Below are 24,191 nucleotides of genomic sequence, written 5' to 3' on the forward strand. Positions count from 1 at the left end.
AACAGTTCTCATACTTGCTCTGTTATCGGAATCTTGTTCGTTTCTGTCTCCCTGCTATAACATAGCAAGGAGAAACCTAATTAACTCTGTTCTAGTTCCATTTTTCTTTGATTCCTCAGTCTAAGATTTGTTGCCTGTCCTGGTTTCAATTCCCACTTCTGTTAGAATGCTTCTCTGTACCCATTTGTGTCAGTCTTTTTACAAACTTCATTTGCTGTTTTAATCCCTAGTTTTTCTCTTAGGTCTGTTCTGAAATGAGGGTATTTCAAAGGCAGCTTCTGTAAAGGCCATCTCATTTCCTTACCAACAAGAGTCTTTGGTAAGATTTAGTGTCAGGTTTATACCCAATCTACCTAAATTCAAATTTTTGCTCCTTTTGAGATTTCCAATTTCACACTATTTTCATTGCATGGTATAAGAATTTCTGCCAATGTATCTGGTTGTATGCCACACTATACACATTTTCTAGAGTTCTTTGAACTTGAGTGAAGTCATGGGCAGTTATCATATTATGTGTTAAGTTAGTCTGTACTGTTACTGATTGGAATACATCAATTATCATTTTACTAACAGTTTTGAATTTATACACATATTTTGAGTTAAAGATTATGTGCAATGTGACAAAATGTAGCATGTGCATTCTGTTTCATGGTTTCCAAGAAGTTTGTTGATGGCTAGAAGCTGTGCTACCCCTATTTTCACATAAAAATTATCTTATGTGAAAGTGGCAGTGTAATCAAACATGACTTCACACCCAGGTATTTAGCTTTTAATGATGTGCGGCTGTGAAGAACATTACTCACTGACATCTAGTCTGTGGCAGAAACTCCATCTTGGTTTCTACTGTACAGGTACAGTTACATTTTATTAAATTGTTTCTTGTACAAATTTCCTTTCCCCCTGTTATACCTACATGTAATTTGTCAGGGGAAAAAGGGAAAGTGGGTCTGTCACTGCTTAATTATTTTTATTTCTTTTACCCTGTACATCTGTTTTGGTGGCAGAGCCACAAGGGAAGAGCTAATAAGGAGACAAAAACACTGTCATAGTTCAGAGACATAGATGCCATTAATATTTAAGAAATACAATACGTTGTTGCCTCACAGTAAGACGCTGTCTGGTTCAAATCTCAGTTAGAGCATCTTCTGCGTGGAGACAAGCGTGAATGGGCGTACCTTCGTAGAAGGTTGTGCGTCAGGGCTGGTAACTTGGCACGTAAAAATCAACTACCAATCATTAGCGGACCGGAGTTCTGCTGTGGCGACCCCTAACTGGGAAAAAGCCAAAAGACACAACAACAACAATAATATTCTTTAATTAATGTTGCCTAGGTGTCTGATCTTTGATTTTCTTTTTAATGGTTTGTTTCCAGGCATTTGTAATCAAAGGAGGAAGTTCAAACACCTAAATCCCCAACCTTTTGTCATCAACATGCTAGGCATGATGACACCGCTCAAAGTGAACATGTAGATGCTACAGGGAAACAGTGTCTTTTCAGCAGAGCAAATGACTTTCTATAAACAGACTTTTTGGCATTTCATTTGAATTCTACTACAGAAGCAATTATACTATGATGGCTGCAATGATGGACGATTCTCTGTGAGTTAGGCTTTCCGTTGCAAATTACCTTTGACTAACATAGTCCCATTCCCTTTGCCTAATAAGTTGAGATTCAACAAGCAACTCTGCCACACTAAACAGGCACACTTTCAGGCACATACTAATTACCTGCCTGAGACTAAAATGATTAGTTGCTATAGATACAACCTTGTTGCCATTAGTTTTGCATTATTTTGCTGTGTCCTAGCATACAACATTTACAACAAACTAGTTCAGAATGTACTGGGTTTTTTTTTTTTTTTTTCTTGCTTATTTACAGGGTGGGGTATACTGTTTGGTGAGATCTTGCTATTAGTCTTTGTTGTATGCAAGTCAAATATAGAATGTTCTGCTTCCATTAATAACAAGAGTTCTGCTGAGAAATTTCAGCCAATCTAGGGTCACTCTATGTACTAAAGTGTGCCCTTTTAAAATGTATCTGTTGCTGACATTTTTAAAAATAATTTTTGCATCATATACATCACATTTTAAACATGACTGAAATTCTTATTAGATCAGCTACTTGTCATCCTACCAATTTGTCCAAAACAAATGTCCAGTTATGAAATTTGAAAGGCCGTGCCTTTGGTGAAGCACAATCTCTAGTTAACATTTTTTTTTTCAATTTTTGATAATTACGTCCATCGGCAACTTTTAAGTCCATATAGGCTTTTAGGGTATCCCCAGTTAGGTGTAAGAAAATCATGGTGCATGCCCCTCCAGTTTTCTTGTGTCAGATATTTTCAGACATCAATAAGTAGGCGAAAGTGTCATCCTCCAACCTGGCTTTCTTTGATGGAATGCCATTTTTTAGAACTCTCAGTGAGGTGGCCTGCTAATTTACAAAGGTACTGAGCCACTGTTGATGGTTTACCGGATTCTTGTTGATCACTGCAGCTAATTTCTTGGTAACTGTGGTAGCCTTCACCAAAATCTTAATTTTTCTGCTTTGGACAACAGTACAGGCAACTACAATCCATAAATAGGTGGAGGCCAGGCTCTAATAGAAAATCTATACCACTGACATGAGAATTCTGTTCCCAACTTGGATTCCCAAATGGATACAAGGGGTAACAGACAGCAATTTGTTTATTTATTTTTTAACATAAGTTTAGAGGAGTTATAGAGGAGTTAAGAATTCAGAGGAAAAGAAATAAAGTAGACTTCAGTAGTCACAGCTGGCAATTAACTCACTAAAGAAGAACAATAGTAATGCTTTCTATTCTCAGGTGGGGGGCTATTGTAGGGAAATTATTCTGGTTAGGTGCAGGTAAGCACAGTCTCAAAGTTCACAGTTTTATAGAAAACTATAATCTGTTGACTACTAAAAACAATCATAGTAACATTGTTCACTATATAGTATAAAACAAGGTAGAAAGCCAGTTTTAGATTTGCGAGGATAAAAAAATTAGCACAAACAGTTTTATACACAGTTTTTTTTCAGGAAATAAACAGTATTAAGTGTGGATACTTTCGTAGCTGAGTTTCTTAACACACTTTTGTACTGCACCTTCTTTTTCAAACAGAGTGTTCAGTATTTGCAAACAAACACAATTTATTCAAATCACTCTGACTTTAATAGAAGTTATGAGGCATACGATTAATTCTCTCACAGCAGAGAACTGCTTCTTTACCACCTAGCAACACTTCCTCCATCAGAGTGTAGAATTATCTTCCTGTTCCTTCAAATTCTCTCCTTTAGGAATATGCCATTTCTGGAAGCACCTATCTTTTGTATCCACAATGCAGCCAACTCCATTCTTGTTTCTTAGGAGCTCGCCCTGCCGCTTTGTCATTGCTTTACAACAGCAGTCTCAATAACCACACAGCCATCACTATGCCACAGCATATACAACATAAATATATTTATATACCAGAGCAATGGACTAAAACTCAACGTCAAAAATGAATAATAGTACCCTTTGAAAAGACAGGCACCCCTGAAATTACCACACTAACATATCCTAAAAAGTAGACCCAGTGGAAAGGGATCTGGGAACGCATGTTAACAGCAACATGTCCTTTGGCCACCATGTGTCTACAGCAATGAGAAAATGTTTCTACATTGCACAACTTATAAGTAAGGGTATGGTATCAAAGTCCTAGGAGCTCATTGTTCCACTGTAGTTTGCACTCTTCAGACCAGTCACTGAATATAACACTCCCTTCAGCATGTGTGACCAGGCAGATGCAACAGCTTGAAAGAACATGAAGGTTCTTCACAAAAAGAATACAAAAAATAAGTCCTGTTTGGACCATTTCAAAGCCCCATCTCTGTACTCATCTCCTACATATATGCACATACATATATATCAATGATCAAATGCAATGCAATTACAGAGATGTACAAAGTATCTTGGTAATCACTTTGACTACAAAGATAATTGTAGCAAAAAAAGCTGAAAATGTACCAATACACCACTCCCAAAAAAATATCCTTTTATGATCAGCACCCCAAAAAAAAAAAAAAAAAAAGAACACAACACTAACTTGCAGTTCCATTTGGTCTATATAGTGGAACTGTTAGGGAAAGGATGTTTAGTGACCCAGTGCATAAGTTTATGATTTGGACCAGGGATAGAGTTAATGTTGGCACCTATGAGTAAAAAGTGAGCAGAACCCGTCTATGTTACCCATGTGCACTAAACCCAACCTTGCCCCTTAACCAATCCTGCACATTAATTTACTAAATACCCTTTCCCTAACAGTACCAGTAAAGAAGTCTCACAGACACACATAGGTTCATGGGCAAGTACTAGGCTAGCTTGCGGGCCATTTTAAGCCTAACCAATTTCCCTTTTTATGCTCAAATTAACCTATCCCATTTGGTTAGAGGCTGGCCTTAACCATCCCATCATACAGACACACAAACCTTTTACTAACCCTAACCTGGAAACAGTTGCACAAAACACAGACTCAACCTGAAAACCCCAACTTTTTTGATAAATGAAAGTTTTGGCATGACCACCTAATCCCATATATTTGATGGCCAGCATGCAACTCTTCCTCCTCTCGACACATCCTCTGCTTGACCAGGTGTGACACTAAAAACATCATTTTATGAATGCTGTGCATTACTAAGGTACAGTAACCACACCTAAGGGGGAAGTTAAAGTTCAGCACTGTAATCAAGTTACCCTATGAGGGGTGAAGTCACAAGAGAGGTTCCAAGTTCCCTAGCCCACAAATTAACACATGTATTTCTAGCACCCCCAGCTCCAAACATTCTAGCTATTTTCTGACTTTTGAATCTATTTTTTTTTCACTCTTTTTCAAATTTATCCTGTGTAGTTTGTTTTCCATGTATAGCACTACGACAACTGAAGAATAAGTTCCCTGAATAGCCAAGTATAGTATTTTTTTTTTAGTCATCATTAGAAAGCAGTAGGAATTACTTATCTACAACCTTCTCTCATAAGTTTATTAATTTCAAGTATTTCATTTCCATACTTTCAACCTGGCTATTTTTATTACACATCAACCACACATGAAAAAAGCAAACATATTGATTCAGCAAAAATGTATTATTATGCCTGCTGTGCAAACTTCAACATTAAAAAAAGTTCAAATCCCTGGATCAAAGTACGGGTATTTTTAGAAAGAAACAAAAAAAGATGCCGATGGCCAATTCATTGCTGAAAATAGTATGCGTGTCATTCAAGGACCACAAGGGTACCCAACTTCTAAGGAGCTCCCTGGGTCTATACTTATCGTGCGTTCCTTGGTTGCCAGAGTACAGAGGTATCCACATTCTAAATTGCAAAGCTTTGACTTGCCTATTGAATCAGGGGCTTCTCACTTGAAATGAATTATGCAAGTGACTGTTTTGACTAGATTTATCCAATACAGTATGGAGATTAACAAGTTTAAGCATGACAGTTCACCGTCAATCTGTGAGTTGTCGATCTACCACAAAGGTTGAACTAGCTGAAGCAGTTTTGGTCTCTTGCACTTTCAGTTTATGTAAGACACTGAATTTTGCAATAAAAAAGAGATGCAGAGGAGGTAAAGCTTCCCGCAATGCCTTCCACTCTGTATGTTATACCTGATGTGTAGTATAAACTGAGGCTTTGCAGACATGTAGTTGAACCATTGCACTAGATTCCTATCAGTATGTTAAAAATGGCTTTTTTTTTTTTTTTTTGCAGGGGGGATGTTTATAATTTGGTTTGTACTTTGTCTAGAACTCCAAAGTACTCTGGTGAAAATCACTGCGTGCATGCTATTGTAGGTCCCGAAAAAGACTACAAATTTTTGCTGTCAATCTACTACCTCAGAACGAAGCAGATCACAAAGAGCTACAGCAGAAACATATCTCCATTGAACAAAACAGTGAAATAGTACTACAGGTGAAGATGTGGAGATGAATAATCTTTATTTATTTATTACATTTGATTACCAGGTAGTGTCCGACTGGCCAGTAGCCCATTTTCAGTGGAGACCGGGGAAGAAAAGCTCCAGAAAAAGTTACAAAAAATACATATATAGTACAATAAGATAAAGCAAGAGAACAAGCAAGGCAAAAACAGAATTTTAAAATGTAAAATGCAACTAAACAGAGATTAAAAGTTTAGATGAATATATACACAAAGTAAAATCAGGATATAACAGAAATTAAAAGCATATATAAGGAGTGGAAAAAGATATTTTGTTTTGTATACAAATAGGTCAAAATAATTTGTAAGCAGTAAGCGAGGGAATTCAAACAGGGAAAATATGAGCTTAAAGGTCTAGTGAACTTTAAACCTAAATCATGCAAAAAGGCTATTGCAAGCACATGCCCATGCATGAGTAGGATGTACTTTACTAGACAATATAATTTTGTCATGGCATGTATCATTGTGAATATGTAGCTGAGTATGCATCTCCGAAACATTGTACATGTGTGTATTAAAATGGGACTGGGACAGATCATGGGAGATAAATTATGGCATTGTATATGTTTTTAAATGCCATTTTTTTTAAGGAAAGACGAATAGGTAGCCAGATACTCCTAGTTTGTTCAGCTGAGAGTCCTGTATCTGGTAAGGCAGCCATGTGTGTAGCTTGCTCTGATGCACAGATACACAAGAGATGACCACTTCTCAGAAGTGCAGGGGATGACCAAAAGCAGAAACTCCAGAATGCCTACTTAAAGTGCTTATATTAAGGCAAACAATGCTGGCTCATTCAGAACATAAGAAGTTGGTAACAAAATAAAAAGTACATTATATACATATAATCCTGTTACGCTTTTAATGAGTATATTTACAAGAGGACCATTTTGAAAGATATTGTGTACTGATTTTGGCAAATAATCCATACAATGAAACCAATTAAGTCTCAGAGTAAACTAAGATCAATGTTCTTATCCAATATACTTACCTGAAAATAAACTTCATATTATCTAGCATCACTAATGCATCACAACGATTTGCAATCCTGCAAAAGCTGCTCAGCCAGTCTTGGCTGCCAGTTTGGAAGACTGGAAGAGCTGAGAAGTTCGGTCCTGATAGTGTATCAGATTTTTTGCAATAAATATGCTGGAACCCTGTTTTAAAATGTGAAGCCTCTGACCCACATTCGATTAGCAGCCCTGATTAAACAAGTGGTAGGAGGGAAATGGCACAGCAATGCCTCCTTACCTCTCTTGGTTGGGGAGAAAGGGGCATGTTGGAGGCAAGCCTGACATCACATCCTTGAGTGGAGACTGGAAATGATGACAGAAATGGCAGCTAGTAATAAGGAGGGTGGGGTTACTGAGAAGTATGGCACCACAAAAACTGGTAGGGCTTTCACAAAGGCCAGGTGCACTTTCACACAACTGTGTCACCAAGTAATCAGAGGGCTATGGTGTATCAAGGAAAACAAAAACACAAACGAGCTGAAGCTTCACATCCACTCCTCTCCATGGCTGTAGGGCAGTTCATAGCAAAAAAAGAGCCCACCTGAGAAAAGAGCACAGACACACAGGTGTATATCATAATACACAGAAGGTATAGGGAGAGGAGTACCGGGGTCTACAAGAATCTGATGTTAGAGACAACTGGGCTTAAAATACATAAAAAATATATATATATATATATATATATATATATATATATATATATATATATATATATAATTTCTGTAACAAACATATTTGTTAAATTAACTTGGAAGTTTTGTTGCCTTTGCTGTTTAGAATCCATATTTGATTACCTCAGTAATGAAAACATGATCTGGTATTTATAAAGGTGTCAAAAACAATCATATTATCATTCATACCAGAAAATAGAAATTTCAGTCATCTCCCAAACAGCATGTCTAGCCTGCATGGAGCCAGTCCCAAACCTGGGCAAAAAATCAGGGAAAGTATATGTTTCAAGAAGCTGGAAGGGGGTTGGTCTAAAGGAGGATGCCTATGTAGAAAGGGAAGAAATATACCAGTGCATTAGCAAGCAAGTATGAAAGGACATCCAACTCTATCACTGTATTACACCGTTTATTTTGAAGAAAAAGTCACTTCTAAAAACTGCTAAAAATCATGAAAATACACTATTTTACTTCAAGCATCCATAACATTTTCTATAGATGTTTGCTTTCAGAAGTTCTGTGTTATGTCCTCTCAAAATTTCTAACACATAATGCTAGAGAACAATGCACTAAATATAAACATAAATGTGTCAAAATTTTAGAACCAGCACTTACCTACACACTCATTAGCTTCCCGTGAAGTAGCCCTCTGCCATGGCCTGTCATAGTGAAATGGCTTACAGCGGTCACAGTCTGGCCCTTCTGTGTTGTGCTTACAGTCACAGACAAGTTTCCCTTCCTTCTCCTTCACACAGCGTGATGCATGTCCATTGCACTTGCATCGTCCACCTACCTGCATTTCCCCTACAGCATAATAGTATACCCCACCTTCTTCTTCCTCCTTGCCATCTCGCCCACCAGGCTCTTTCATGAAGTGAGGCCTGCTGAAAATCACTTTGATGTCTGTGGCTGTGACCCAGTCTTGTAATACAGGACTATTATCAAAGTCTTGAGCTGAAGGACGTCCATCCAGAGTGCTAAAAGCAATCAGCCCCCCAGTTAGGGGATGCAGGTCAGTGTGACCATCAGTGCAGAGAGCTTCCTGCTCATTCTGTTTGGTGATCACAGCTTTGTTTGGTTTGTTGTACATCTTTCGACACTGAGAGGAATAGAACTGGAAGGGGACCCAACTCTTACCATAGTCCATTGACTTGTAAATTGCTAGGGATTCAGGCCGAGGAGAACAAAACTGCAGGCTGACATATGTGATTTCAAACTTCTTTCCCAGTGAGAGCATTAGTGACACATTTTGTGGTGAGTGATAGAAGTTTTCAGACTGCCAGCAAGTTGTGTTGGTAGCTGTGTTGAGGTCTGTTAAGTAGGAAGGTGGGTGAGCTCTCTTTGGGTCAGAGGCATTGCAGATCTGGCAAACACGCATCTTTCCATCTCCCTTGTCACTAATGTAACAGTATTTATTTGGAGGTTTCCCACATGTACTAGAAACCTGGACTTCTTTGCTAAAGGCAGCATTGACAAACTCTGGAATACACCTTCGTGGCATTTCATTCTCGTCAAAACAGGGGTCTGGGGGGGTTTGTTGGGCAGCGAAAGGATTAATGCAGTTACTAAACCCAAGAAAGCAGGCTGTAAGCACCACCCTACACAAATGCAGTGTCTCCATGTTGATACTTGGTGGGGAAGGGGGGGAATAGTTTGTTCTCAGCTGCAGTAACAGTGTGCCACAACCTGTCAAGACAGAAAAAAAGAAAGATAAGCAATCACTCTTAGATCACATATGATATTCAGATATATAACATATAAATGTATACTTGCTTTTCCATTTAAAGTAAAACTATCTTGTTATACAATCTCAGCTTCTTTGGAGAATACATTCACCATAGGAAAATTCATAACATATGTTAAGGAAAATGAAATACTATGCCTAAACTATGCTATAGGCAGTTATACTGCATGAATTTTATAATGCCAAGAAATGGTATGTTTGGGTTTTATCTTACTGGGCCACACATGCTTAGTACTAAAGAATGATTCCTATAAAATTAATTTTTATTATCTTGTTAAGTCTATAAATAACTTCAGTGCAGGACACAGTAACATTCTGCTTTTGTGGCACATACATCTGATTGCCTAGAAACACTCTTGAGCACATAATCTGAATGCCAGAGCACAGCTAGCTGGCATGTAGGAAGACAGACTGGGGATGGGACAATATTTGCTTTTGACAAGAGAAGATTCAATTGGAAATGCCAGAGAATGACTTCAAAGAATGAATGGTGGGTTCTTGAAGCATGGTGATAGAACAAATTACCTCTACCAACACTGCCTATACTTTTCAGATTAAGCAATTGTTATACATATGCATCAAGATTACCTTGACTGGAACATCAGTATATCAGGCTATACAGTTATATTTTCTTGATGGCAAAAGAAAGTAAGCCAATATAGTTAGCCCAGGTAATCCATTTAACATGTTATGTCCTTGCCTCTCCATCCCTGCCTTCCCCCCTTACCCTTTGTCCATCTATCCTATGCCATTCTGAATACTGTCACCAACAGCCATTCCTGTGATCCATTCCATCAATGCACAATCCTCTCCATGAAGAAGTGCTTTCAGAAATCTAGGCACTAGTTAATCCCCACAATCTGAAGCCTATGCTTCTTTCCCCTTTGTCCTTCCTGATCAGGGTGACCTGCCCCGGTCACATCTAAATGACATGATCCTGTGGTTCCATATCACGACTCTCCACATTCCATTTTGGTTTCAAGCGAGGAAAAGATTCAAATCCTCAAGTACAAAATAGAAAAGAAGGGAACAAGTGAAAAATGAACGTGTCTGCCCAGTGAAAACCACAAAAAATAGCATATTTGTACAGTAATTAGGAAAGGGGCAAGGTGCATAGGTCAAATATGGAGGGAAAATGCAGTAAAAGAAAGTGTATAGATGATATGTAAAAGCACCCATCACCTCTATTAGAAGAGAGCTATTGCTTTCTGTGATGATTCATGTAGCATCTACGTATACGTATGTAAGAGAAATTGTTCCTTATTAGCAATCGTTTCAAGGGTTGGGAGGAGACGAGGTCTAAGGTACCTTGGAGGAAGCAACCTCTGACCTAATAAAACATGGTACATTTAAGGCTCTGTAGGGGGATACAGTCAATAATATGATTTATTTTACAACTGTTAGAATGAAAGAATCCCTATGCCCTCAACCCCAGTGTTTTCTTGTAGATTATTTGGAAAAACATGTATGCAACAGTAAGTTGCATGTTTCAGTCTGTACAATTCTATTACAGTTAAACTCCTGGCTGTTAACCATACATGGAGATAGAAATACACATCTGGTCTGAAAACAATCTGATCTAAAATTATCCAACCTTCTAAGGACAAACAATCACCAGTTTAGTTTACAGCGGCCGCAGCAAACTTCATGGCCAAGTTTTGCTAAGGTTACATTATCAGGCTTCCGTACAGCAGACCTCAGACAAGGAGGAGGGAGGTATGATGTGGACATTGCATACTGTTTGCGGATAAGTAGGAAGGACTAGCAGGGGAAAGGATCACAGATGGCATGTGAAGGGGAAGCAGCATAGGCTGGACTTGAGGAAATACTATTTCAGAGAGAGGGTGGTAGTGTCCTGAGCTCAGAGCTTCTTGAAACAGAGTAAGGAAAGGATGCACAGTTTATTTACCAACAGTAAAAGAAAAAGTTAGCTTTCAAGTTGTTAGCTGTTATCAGTGTCAGTGGTGCAACAGCCAATATACTCACCTTTGGTGCAGAAAGCTGTGTGTTCTATTCCCACACCAGGAAGATCAATTGCTGACATGGCAGTGAAGCATAAGGGGGTGCTGCACTCCTGAATTTGCTAGCCTTTGGATGAGAAGGTAAAACCAAGGCCCCATCTGCTTGAGTTGGTGGTTGCTTAGGTGGATGTAAAAGATCTCAAGGCACCTATCAAAAAGAGTAGGGGAAGTTCCCCTAATGCTCTGGCCAAAATTTCCCCTGGTGGTATAAATGCTACCTTGAGTCTCTCCTGAAAAGAGGCTAGTAGACTAGTGGGACTAACCCAGTCAAAAGATAAATAAATAAATAAAAATTAGAGAGAGGGAGAGGAAGGCTTCCAACAAAATTAAAATGGATTTGACAGGCGCTATCTTTTCTTAGCATATTCATATAATTGTCTGTAAAATGGTTGAGCTCCTCAGAAAAGCATAAGTAAAAAATACAGGAAAAAGGTTTGAAGGATGACTAGGGTCAATAAAGCTGTGCTCCTTACACCCGGTTTGTAAGCCAGATCAACAAGATGAAAGGAAAGAAATACTCCTGGCTATGAAAACTAATGATGGCAAAGATGGATGGATGGAAGGGGAAATGCATAAGAAGGGAAAGAACGCAAAGGTGAAGCTTAGCAATTAAAATGCTGAGGCAGGTAAGCCAGTTTTTAAGAGCAGAATTGCTACAGTAAAAAAAAATAAAAAAGGTATAGCACATTGGGGCACCTCTTCATAGGTACATTAAGGTGTGTAGACAATTACAGGTAGAGATACTGTGATTTAATATGACTGACAGATGTGGAACAGATAAACAGCAGAGATACTGAACAAATACCACGGCCTTTAAAAAAAAAAAAAAAAAAAGTAAAATGTTCCGTGTTTCTTACGCAGTCAGTACTAGGCAAAAGTCTCCCTAGAATTCTAAGGGAACTAAGGTTAATGTTAAAAACATCACAGACTAATTTCTACAGCAAAATAATTGAGGAATGGGTCCCATCTAAATATGGAAGAAAAGCAGACAAGAATCCACATCTTAAATGTAGGACAATGTCAGAGGCTTGAAGTTAAATGCACGTCTGATCTCTGCCACAAGGAAAAACTGCAAAATCATTCTTGAAAAGAGCTGACACTTCCTTAATGGTAGTAAGACATATGATCTAAGGCAAACCTGCTTCACAGAGAGATGTTTCACACACGATTCTAATGATTTGTTTAACTGAGTTATCAAAACAGAACACCAGAGAGGGGCTACAGATTTGGCATGCACAAATTGTAGCAATACATTTCAATCACATTTAATGATGTGATTTTCACAGATCTATAATAGATTACCGAATAATGATACAATGCAGTTTAGAATAATGAAACTTTTAAGTCAGCAAAACATCCCGAGAGCTTTAACAGAAACAAGTCCTCTCGCACCTTCCACACATTGCACCATTTCCAAATATTCTAACTCCAAAGGTATGCAACTCTGGGATTAATGAGAAACCTATCCATGGGTGCCGGAACCATAGAGCCAGGGATAGGGGGAGACCCACCACTTTTACAGCTGCAAGACCTGTCGGGAAAAATGAATGAAGTGGAGTTTTCACGCTAACGTGGGTTTACTCGCGGAAGTTAAACTAACTAAACTAGCTGTTCTTGTTCTCATTGCTCTGTGTTACAGGAGTTATGCTGCCGCTCTTCCATTGGTGCTGCCAGAGCCAGAATCATGCCGGTAAGGAGTGTGTGGGTGTGTGTATGTGTGCGTCTGTGTGTGTGTGTCTGTGTGTGCGCGTGTGTCTGTCTCTGTGTGTGTGTGTGTGTGTGTGTGTGTGTGTGTGTGTGTGTGTGTGTGTGTGTGTGTGTGTATGCGTGTGTCTGTGTGTGTGCATGTGTCTGTGTGTGTGCATGTGTCTGTCTCTCTGTGTGTGTGCGTGTGTCTGTCTCTCTGTGTGTGTGTGTGCGTGTGTCTGTCTCTCTGTGTGTGTGTGTGTGTGTGTGTGTGTGTGTGTGTGTGTGTGTGTGTGTGTGTGTGTGTGTGTAAAATGTCCCATTTAGGTATATCTGGTGGTTAGTGTTACTCAGGCTCAAACAAGAGCCGGAATTCTCTACCCATACCATCACTTGTGATTCAAGGAGTTGAGTCCATAGCTCTCTACTGTCCAGATTTTTGCAGAATATTTGGCTCATAACTTTTGGTCTGTTCCTCTTAAAATTTGTGGTTCTCTGATTCAGTGAGAACTGAATCCACTAAATAATGATAGCGCTTTAAGTTTCAGTCTTCCTATCTTTCAGGAAACACATGGTAACACAAAATACTTTATTTTAGCAACTTCCTAAGATTATACAAGCAATATTTAAAATGTGTCCCTGGTTTTGGGAATTTGCCCCCCCCCCCCAAAATACATTTGGACTTTTTCCAGATTTCTTGTGCTGCGAAGTTGAGAGATTTAGTTGAGTATCATGTGGATTTTACAAGGAGCTGAGAGAGCTTCAGGGGAAGAGAAGTTTAGTGCTACTTATTATAAGCCGCTTGCATTGTTAATAGCACAACATGTAGTATATATTTGCTTTTGATGCAGAAAGATGTGGGTTCTACTCCCTCAGTATGCAGATGGATCACTGACACTGTACTGTGTTGTACTTTAAAGGGAGTGGATGCTGCAGTCCTGTGAATATCCTCCTTTGGAGGAGTTACCTAGTAACTATGTTTATGTTAGCAGTTTGCCATCCATTCCCCATTGCAAAATTACTAGCTTATCATTTTTTTAAAGTAGCATAGGCAATTTATTCTTCAAGGGCAACAGGCACTTTATTTGTAGATGAAACAATGAAATATAAAGTTGCTTGCTAGCAGCAACCTCTTCATTAGTTACAGATCCCTTTAGTGTGGAATTATTTAGATGACTTACTTCTGCAGGGATTTTGCATATTTACTGATATTGGTGGATTGTAATGACAGAAGTTTGAGTGGCCTTTTCTGGTTGAAATTTTCTGAAATGAGTAGTTTTGTCATTATTGGTTCAAACATTTTTTTCATTGCTCACTAGAAGACTGTTCCAAACTACAAATTTAAAACACATTCTAACAAGTGGTGCTGTATTACAGAAGGAATATAATTTAATACAATTAGGTTAATACAATCAGGAAGGTGAATCAAAGAACACAAACATGTATGCTTGCTCACAGGATGCAGGAAATCAAAAGAGGGGAAGAGACCAGTCACCAATGGAGTCCCCCAGGGTTCAGTGCAGAGACCTTTTTTGTTTGGCATATACATATCGAAAGTAGAAGGAAATACCAAAGGGCTTTGGCCGAATAAGTTTGGGATGACTGCAGGCTACGAGCAGTTATTGAATCCCCAAATGACTTAGCCATCATGCAGGAAGGTTTGTCCCAAACAATAACTGGTGCCAGAATTATGAATTGAAACTAAACTCCAAGAAATACATTATTGTATCCTTTGGGAAGTCATCTACTCCAAAGAACTGCCAAATTGACAATGCCCCTGAGAACTGACCCAGTTGTTTGGCATTTGGGAACTTGTGTGTACAGTGGCCTAATGTTTAACCAACATGTGCCCAGAGTCATAACAAAGTCTTTCTATATTGCACAGCTTATAAACAAAATTGATTTTGACTAGATCTAGAGATGTTATTGTCCCCCTTTACAAAGCCCTCATTAGGTCAATCATTTTGTATAATGCCCACTTTGGCATGCACCTGTCCAGACCCATGCAACAATTGGAATACCCACAGAGATTCCTTACTAAAAGTATAAAAGTCCTAAACAATAGGGCTTGCATGGACCACCTCAAAGAGGGTCTATTTTATATCACCGAAAACTTAAAATCTCGAGCGTTCACATGAGCGAATATGCAGATATTCAAAATTGCTATTGTGGGGGGCTCTGCCCCCCACACCCCCCACTAAATATATATTCCAACTCTGAGATTGCACTACAGCGAAAAGGAAAATATCCCAATCTCCACTGTACTGCGATCCCCAAAAATGAATATCAAATATCTGCATTTTCGCTCATGTGAGCGCTCAAGATTTTAAGTTTTTGGCGATTTAAAGTAGACCCCTCAAAGATTTATCACTATACTTAGTATCCCACAGAGTGCTTAGAGGTGACATGTCTGGCATACAAGGCATCCTCTGATCTAAGACAGATGGACCTACTGAACATCAGCAAGTCAAATGGCATCAGAATAACTCAGTCCAGGTTTTTAAACTGAATGTTTGGAGAGATGGATATATAATCACAGAGGTTACCACTGTTCCAGAACAGACTATCCATTCAAGTAAAACAAAGCTCATCCCTGTCCATATTCAAATGCAACTTGGATTCAAGGATGGGTAATAGAAAATGTACTCCAGGATTGCCCCTCATGCCACTAATGGATAGAGGCAGTTCCTAAATGCTGCATCCCTTACATGGGTCCCCTCAAATTACCAATAGTATGATCACATTTATTCTCACTAGGGCTAATACACAATTATCAGCCATGGGATAGGTAAGACTAATCGGGAAATGTTAATTCAAGCACCAAAAGGGAAATTGGCTAAGCTTAAAATGTCCTCCAAGTGAGCCTATGTTGTGGTAGTAAATAGTTTTAAAAAAATTGCCCTTTTTAGATCACCAAGTGCCCCCTCTCACCTTCCACCCCCCCAGTCTTCAACAGCTTCCAGCACCTCTGAACTTATCCCAATAGTTTCACGATCTTACTTATTTCAATGCTGAGGTTTTCAATATCAGGAGTCAATTAAAAATTATTGAGTATTATTGCTTCAACATTACATCATGTGATCATAACCAGTTGCCCCATGTTTTGCACTATTTATTACAGTATTCCTTCTTCAAGATTACTCCATGTAATCATACCCACTTATCCCACAATTCACTCACTTCTTTACAACTAAAATGCAACATCACCAGTTTTGGAGTGGATCCCAAGGTGGCAGTCTGCACCAAAAAACAAAACTGGTGAAGGATCTGCAGTGAAAAGTGAGCTACTAAAACCCGTTTCATGTGGCATGTTTCTGGAAATGGTCATCTTCCATTTCTTTTAAGCAACAATGTAAAGGGATTGGAAGAAAACAAGACTGGAAATTTTTGTTGACAAGGGCAAGGCTGACTGAACATATGCAGCAATTTTTATTCAAATATATAATTTACGGCCAGGTTTGATGATGTCAGAGCATGTTCAATTACACTACAGTGAGTAGAGTATCCCACTATATAGGGAGGTTAGATGAGCAAAGCTCTTAAGACAAATAAATATATCAAATTTATTGTAGTGGTCCGTGATGAACCAGCCCTATTAAAAAAACATCTAGTTCCACAGAATGGTGATAAGAAAAGTGTGATACACAACAATTGGGAAGAAATGAAAGGGGGCTTGGTAAAGTTGAAAAACTGGTGATGTGATGTCTGGCATTTCATAAGGACTACAGAGGTGGGCATACAGAAAACTCTGTGTCATATTATTCATTCATTCTTTACTACCTGTTTTGACCTATTCACAGTCCTTTGGGCCCACAGCCTATCCTGCAAGCTATGAACAAAAAGCAGGGAGCCTATTCCTATTGGTTCACCGCAGGATGCACATGCAGACTAACTTACTCACATCCTGCATGCATAATTATACAGTGGTTGGAAGACCTTTAGTTTACATAATGAGGTGTGTTTTTTTGGAGTCTGGGCAGAAACCAAAGGAACCCAATGAAACCTAGTAGGACAGAGAGAGGATCTGAACCCAAGTCAGGGACTAAACTGTTCAATCAAGAGCATTAAGATATTCTAGCCATGTACCATTGTGCCACCACATCAGCAAAATAGCCTGCTAAATGCATTTGGAAATACAGCATACAGTACCATCAAATTTTGCTTCATTGGGAAAAAAAAAAGTACAATTATTTAGAAAATATGGCATATGTCATTCAAAATAAATTACATTATGGAAAATGTGAACTTAATGGTGGAATGTAAAATTTATTTATTTATTTATTCATATGCTTTTCTTTACTGGGAAAGTCTATCTGGGAAATGAAATGCCTATTTTTAGTGGAGGCCCAGGAAGAAAAGCTCCAAAACAAGGGTCTATGTCAGACAATTGAGTTTTCACAAACTCGAAATTCATACAGTCGAGACCAAATGATCGAGTTTCCAAAAACTTGAACATAAAAAAAAACACCACAAAAATCTACCTTTTTTACATTTTTTGCAGGAAGGGAGCAAGCCCCATGCACCCCCCACACACACCATACAAATTATATATACCAATAGCACCACAGTAAGAAAAAGTATAAATTTCCCAGATCTGCACTATACCACAATCTCCATTCAAAAGCTTTGATTTTGCAAAAATTCCATCATATGGTCTTGACTATATGAATTTCGAGTTTCTGAAAACTCGATCAAATGACAAGGACCCCAAAACAAAGATAGAAATACAAATCTGACAACATAAAAGAAAAATTTTCAACAAATATTATTTACAAAGCATTTAAAAGCAAATGATCAACAAACATTATTTACAAAGCACATCAGATTAGGGAAATACATGTTTGAAGATATTGTGGCTAGAATCAAAAGTACTATATTAATTCACTTGTATAGCATCCATAGTGGACAGAATCAGGACTGCATATTTCAAATTAAAGTACGTAATGTGAAGCAGTTTGTCAAAGTATTGACAAAAGTAAAAATGGTAATGGACTGGAGGATAGTTATCTTAGACTGACAGAAAGGAAGCAGTCGTTATAAGAAGGCAGAATGGGCAGATGTGACATAGTAGGATGAGTGGGGAAAGGCATGACAAATAGAATGCAGTATTTTGTTATCCCTCTGTAAAGGCATGGCAAATGTTGTTATCCCTCTTTAAAGGCATGGCAAAGAGAATATGATATGTTGTTATCCCTCTGTAAAGGGTTAGTAAGAGCCAATCTGAAACACATTCTGGCATGATAGAGACCCTTCTCTTTGCAAACACATGTAGCAGAAGATGTACAATAAAAATTATTCAATGGATACTGTGTCTGCTTATATAGTATATGAACAGAGAATGAATGAGTTTAATGGACATATCCTTCAGGTAATGGAGGAAAGAGCATGGCAGAAATTCACTATTACTTCAACAGTATCTGCAAACCCATGTAGGATAGCATACGTTTGAAAAAGAGATGCAAGAACATAGACATGCAGGAATTGAATAATTTGTAATGCTGGTTAGGTTATGATATAACAATATTTGTGAAGTAAAATGGTATGTTATAGTGTGATTATTTTTATATGAATGTAAATTTGCCTATTTCACAAATAACTCAATAAAGGTGTTTAGAAAAAAAAGAAATGTGAAAAAAAAAGTTCAGTGAAGAAATGCCTTCCTTGCACTTAAATCTCAAAGTTCATCTTATCATTTTGCTAACCTCCCACCCCCTTGCACCTATAAAGGGAATTTCATATCCGTATCCCAGTATGGTCAACAGAACAAAAGCTTCACAAGTGCCTTGTCCAATGCTGTTCAACAAAAATGCTTACTTTAACTTATTCATGCCATACTTAGATATAATTACGGTAGCCGGAACATTCTCCTCCATATCAGCCATATCATCATTTATGCCTGATCATGTATTGTGCCCATTTATCTATACACATATTAAAAAGGCTCACTTATGACCATCAATAATTTGTCTTTGTACATGTATAGGAATGGTATCACTAATCAAATAATTTATACAAAATGGTTCTACAGATTAGTCTGCTAGGTTAGCTGTCATACCAAATTCTATTCATTTTATACATTTTCTTCCTAGGTCACTCTTATAAAATGCCTTTAGTCCAGCTCTTCACCCAGCTAGTAAAATGAGAAGATATTGAATAAAGAATGAACAGACTACATATTTGTCTGTTAATTCAGTGCTTTGCAATGCAGAGGGGCATACTGCTGGCCTCTCTCTCTCTTCATAGCATGATTTACGTGGAGATTGAATTTAACAACAGCCAGTTGTCTTCGATCCACCACTGCCCAGGTTAAAGTCATTCTTTCTAATACATAAGTTTTCTCTTTAAACCCCAGGTGTCAGTCATGGGACAACCCTGCAAGCTGTATTAAGTTGTTATGATGACTGGCTCCTCAATGGTGATCACTTACGCCAACCTCTGTGCCATCAGCAAACACTCTGACCTTTTCAACTTCAGTATGATGTCTAAAACAAAAATGCACAGCAAGGCAAGTCCAACATCAAACCTTTCAACACTTCTGCCAATTATGAGCTTCATATATGTAAACCCACCACTAACAACATTCCTCTATTAAGCAAACAAGTTCACCACTCACTTCACCTGTCTGGGTCCCACCCACCTGTCCTTTCCTACCAACCTGCAAGGCACCTGTCTGGGTTCCACCCATTTGTCCTTTCCTGCCAACATGCAAGGCACCTAGCTGGGTTCCACCCACCTGTCCTTTCCTACAAACCTGCAAGGCACAGTAACAAAGTGCATACAGAAATCCAAATGAATGAGATCACAAAGATTCAACTTTTACTCCTTGGTAGTGAGCAGTAACTTAATCATAAAATTATATTTGTACAGGCATACTCATTAAAGTAACATGAACATTGTTGCACTAAGCAATGCTGCCTGCCTCCTTAAATATATTATATATGTAGGACTCTACCAGCATTTATCCACTCATTCTAAGGTTACCCACTTAATCCAGTTCGGAGCTGCAGGGACCTCTCCACCATCATAGTCTGTACATTTTCCCTATGCCCTCACTTGGAGTGTTGTTACCACTGACTGGTTTTTGAATACCAGGCTTTGTACGACAAGGTTACTGCTGCTGTTCTGCTGTCCTTTAGTACCACACACTTCCCAGAAAAAGACCTCATATATTTGTCAGTGTTCACAGCATCCAAACATATAGTCCTTCAAGTCTGGTTAGTAAAGTTTCCTGAGCAGTTTCTATACCACCTTCCAGGTCACATACTCATGTTTGTCATTGCTACCCACCCTTCCCTCCACAGTAGGTACTCAAAATAGGCACTCAAATATCTTGTTACTTCGTTTACTTAGAGAACAGGCAAAGTGCCTCCCTCTCTTGTCTGTGTATATATATATATATATATATATATATATATATATATATATATATATATATTTTATATATTTCTCCATCCGCATAACCCAAACTTAGACTGGCCTTTCCTGTTCACCCAAACACTTTATTATGTTTGCCCAACCCTTTATTTCTCTGACCACTTTCCATGATTAGGCATCCCTTTGGCTTATGGAGGATGTTACTTTCCCGTTTACTTACCACTTAAAGCACTGCCACTGTTTTCTAATGTTTCAGTCTCCTTACTTCATTCCTTAGACACGTTGCTCTCCTATATTATACTTAATCCATCTCTATACAACACAGTAGTTCGTTACCTGTCTCATCCCCATCTTAATGTACCTTTATCCCCTCAGTTCTCCACTTATGTGATTTTCCTTCTTCCTCTGTATTCCCTCTCATTAATCTTCCCAGCAGGTTAAGTTTTCCCTCCTTGTGGTCACTATTACATTCCTTTAGATCTACCCCTTCCGCTCGTGTAGAAAAGATAAAGGATACCGAATTTCATTTTCAAATTTATCATCTCCTACTCAAGTCATGCTTCCAGCATAGCTTCCTTTCTCCCTACCTTTACTACAAACATGTACAAAATGGAGAAGTACAGCAGTTTGCCAGGGGCTCAGGGAAATGTGAGAAATACTTTTTTTTTTCTTTTCCAACTGCTTGAGTTGTAGGTTGCAAAGCAAAAATGTTAAAGAAAACGAAAAGATGTGGGACAGAAATAAGTATAAAGTTTGTGATTTTTTTTTTTACTCAAAAGACCTAGGGATCAGACATGATCTCTGGTTACTTTCCTTGTAGAGTTTGTGGATTCTCTACCACGTCTATCTGGGTTTCCTCTAGGTAATCCTGTTTCTTCCAAATTTCCAAACACACAAGCACAGCTACAGATATTACCTCTTACTCTTACTGTTGAAAAGAGTCAAATGGATCAGTTAACTGATTTACAATCCAATATAAATACAAAAACGAAAAAGAAAAAATAGTTCCAGTCAGATTGTGGCAGAATACTGATTACGTCGAATAGGTTGCTAATCCATTAGCTCAAAACAGAGTAACATGCTAGACTACCTGAGCCCAAGATCTTTATTTGTGATCAGATTTTAATTTTCTACCCGAGTGTGAACTATAATGTGTGGTATAATGTCTAATGTTGTTCTTCACATTCACAGAGAATGTGGTTCAGTCCTGACCTCTGGTTACTCTCTATGTGAATACATTTCTAAAAATGTACTGTTTGTGTTGACTGTCTACTCTAAACTGAAAATGCAAAAACATCCTTTGCCTTTATAACCTGAGTCATGTCTAAAAAGTGTCTTGCAAGTATCATTCCACCTACCCACCTAACGAATGTTTAAACCAATGTCTGAGCCAGTATTCAATAAGCCCTGTTTTGGTCAGCACATAATTTTAATGAGTATGGCTGAAATCTTCCCACTCACCACAGATACTCATACATGAGGTTAAAAACTGACATGTTGATATTTACATTGTTTCAAAATGTGTTCTTCAATTTTGGATTAAAAATATTTACAGTAACCAAAAGATAGGGCATTGTTGGCATAATGGTTACCATTGCTGCGTACAGCACCAAGTGGATGTCTACTTTGATATTTGGTTACAGTGCCTTTTGTGTGGAATACACACATCTTCTCTGGCTCCATGTGGGTTTTGTCTGTGCTCTAGTTTTCTCCCACATCACAAAGACAGGTCACAAGTAAAACTGTTATCGCTCAAATTGCCCATAGGTATGAATAAGTATGCATGTGCATTCTGGAATGAGAAGGCACCCCATCAGGAATAGCTTCACTGATATGCATTGAATGAGTCTCAGGCTAGACTTCACCTTCCCTGCACTCCGAAGTTAAACATTTTAGGGGGACTTGCAGTATAGTATTTATCTATAGTTTTAATGTACCTCATACTGTGCTGAAAAGGCTAAATTAAAAAAAATACTAAACATGGCTAGGACAGGAAATATCTGAATGAAGAATAGCTTAAATGGATCAGTTTTGGTAGACAGGGTCACACAAATTCCAAGTGGAATAAAACATCAAAAACTTCTTTATTTAGAGCAAACATGCAAGGCTATAGCAAGTAGCCTGGGACTTGTAAAACCCAAGTGGAACTGTGACAGAGGGAGTCAGTATTTTAGCTCCCACAAACAACACACTAATGAAGATCACCTACTTGTGAGTGACAAATTATATAAAAATCATTTTATACGCCACTTTTTACGAAAATTTAGAGCAGTGCCTTCCTTAAAAACAAGAACATATTTAAATAATAGAGTATGTTTTAACCATTTTATGACTGAACTGTTTTCACACAGTTGTTTTGCTACTTCTGTGAGACTGCTGATAGATGTGCCACACTTCAGAAAAAAAGAATGCTGGTATTACTTGGCACTCAGCTGTCTCTTCACAAAAAAGGACATCTTTCTGAAGTATTTTAAATCCATTGGTGATTAACCAATTGCATTCTTTACTACAGTTTTTCATAATAATCTTAAATATGAATACTCTGAAGTGCAGGATTTAAAAAACATGTCACAACAGCAAGATTTATCATATGGCATGAGCCACTGCCCCTATAACAGTATGAACAATCCAGGAAGTACAGAAGAGTTTATAGTACTGCTTTAATACTCACATGTAGTATGTGGACCTCACTAGAAATGGACCCAAGACAGGTATGTATTCTTCCACAAGGGGAAGCATATACCACACTAAAAAGTCAGCAACAAAGTCTATCACAAAAGATTTGTTGGGGGGGAGAAAGCGAATATCACCCATTTAAGATGGGCCACAAAACTTTTTTGAAAAGCTCACTAAAAAACACTTCACATGGGTTTTCATTTAGAAAATGCATCGGTGGAACACTAAAGTGCTTTCAGCTGCACTAATATATTTTAGAGCTGTATTTAATCTGTCTAAACTGAAGACTCTTTCCCCTTTCACTGTACACGTTCACACTACTGTCCCCACCCCCCATTTTTCTCGTCCTATTGTATTCCTAGGTCAATTACTTAAAACTACTTTCTCTTGGAAAAAGTTTACCTATGTACCTGCAGCCCATACTTCAATTGTTTTTCTATGTAGAAGTGATGGTCCTTTTCACCACACTGTACTAGATTAGTAGTATAAGATTTGTAGCCATTAGGAAGATACTGCACTACACTGACCTGGAATTGACTTAGTTTGGTTTTCCTGTTTTCTTTTTAGCAGCTGGCCTAGTCCAGTTTTTCTGACTCACAACCTTGTATTATTTTGTGTCTACCCCCCTCCCCCACACTGAACCTGCACAACTCCCTCCCACTCCTGCTTAATTACAGTGGTATCTTCCTTTTACTGCTCTGTCCTGACCAGCCCCTATAGATAGGTTCTGCAGACTCGAGGTTCTGCAGACTCGAGGACTCGCTATGCTTGGCTCACTCTGCTCCCCTACCATGCCCCCATTTCCCACCCGCCCCCACTACTGCTACATTTATTCTAACCCCAGATCACCTGTTCACACCCTCCTCCAATCAAAGACCTCTTATGCACACCCCCTATCACATTTCTACTTTTAAAAGGTACATAGTATTTACTTGCCATGCAGTCACACTCACACCCATACTTAAACCCCAAAACCACTAAGACCCAACCACTACTCCCTCATAAAATGCCATTAACCCTAAGATTTCTCTTCCTAA

General features: G+C 38.4%; 1 protein-coding gene across 2 annotated transcripts in view; it reads right to left on the minus strand.

Moving 5' to 3' along the window:
* LOC122816450 (netrin-3-like) overlaps window positions 1–24,191 on the minus strand; it is a 668,831-nt gene that overhangs the window by 406,464 nt on the left and 238,176 nt on the right. For both annotated transcript variants that reach the window (XM_044089255.1, XM_044089257.1), the window contains exon 2: window positions 8,269–9,339. In XM_044089255.1, coding sequence (XP_043945190.1) covers window positions 8,269–9,274 — 1,006 coding nt within the window. In that variant the 5' untranslated portion in view covers window positions 9,275–9,339. The remainder of the gene's footprint in view (window positions 1–8,268; window positions 9,340–24,191) is intronic.

Source organism: Protopterus annectens, chromosome 12.part0 (assembly GCF_019279795.1).
Source record: "Protopterus annectens isolate FY-2018-M chromosome 12.part0, PAN1.0, whole genome shotgun sequence".
Lineage (NCBI taxonomy): Eukaryota > Metazoa > Chordata > Ceratodontiformes > Protopteridae > Protopterus > Protopterus annectens.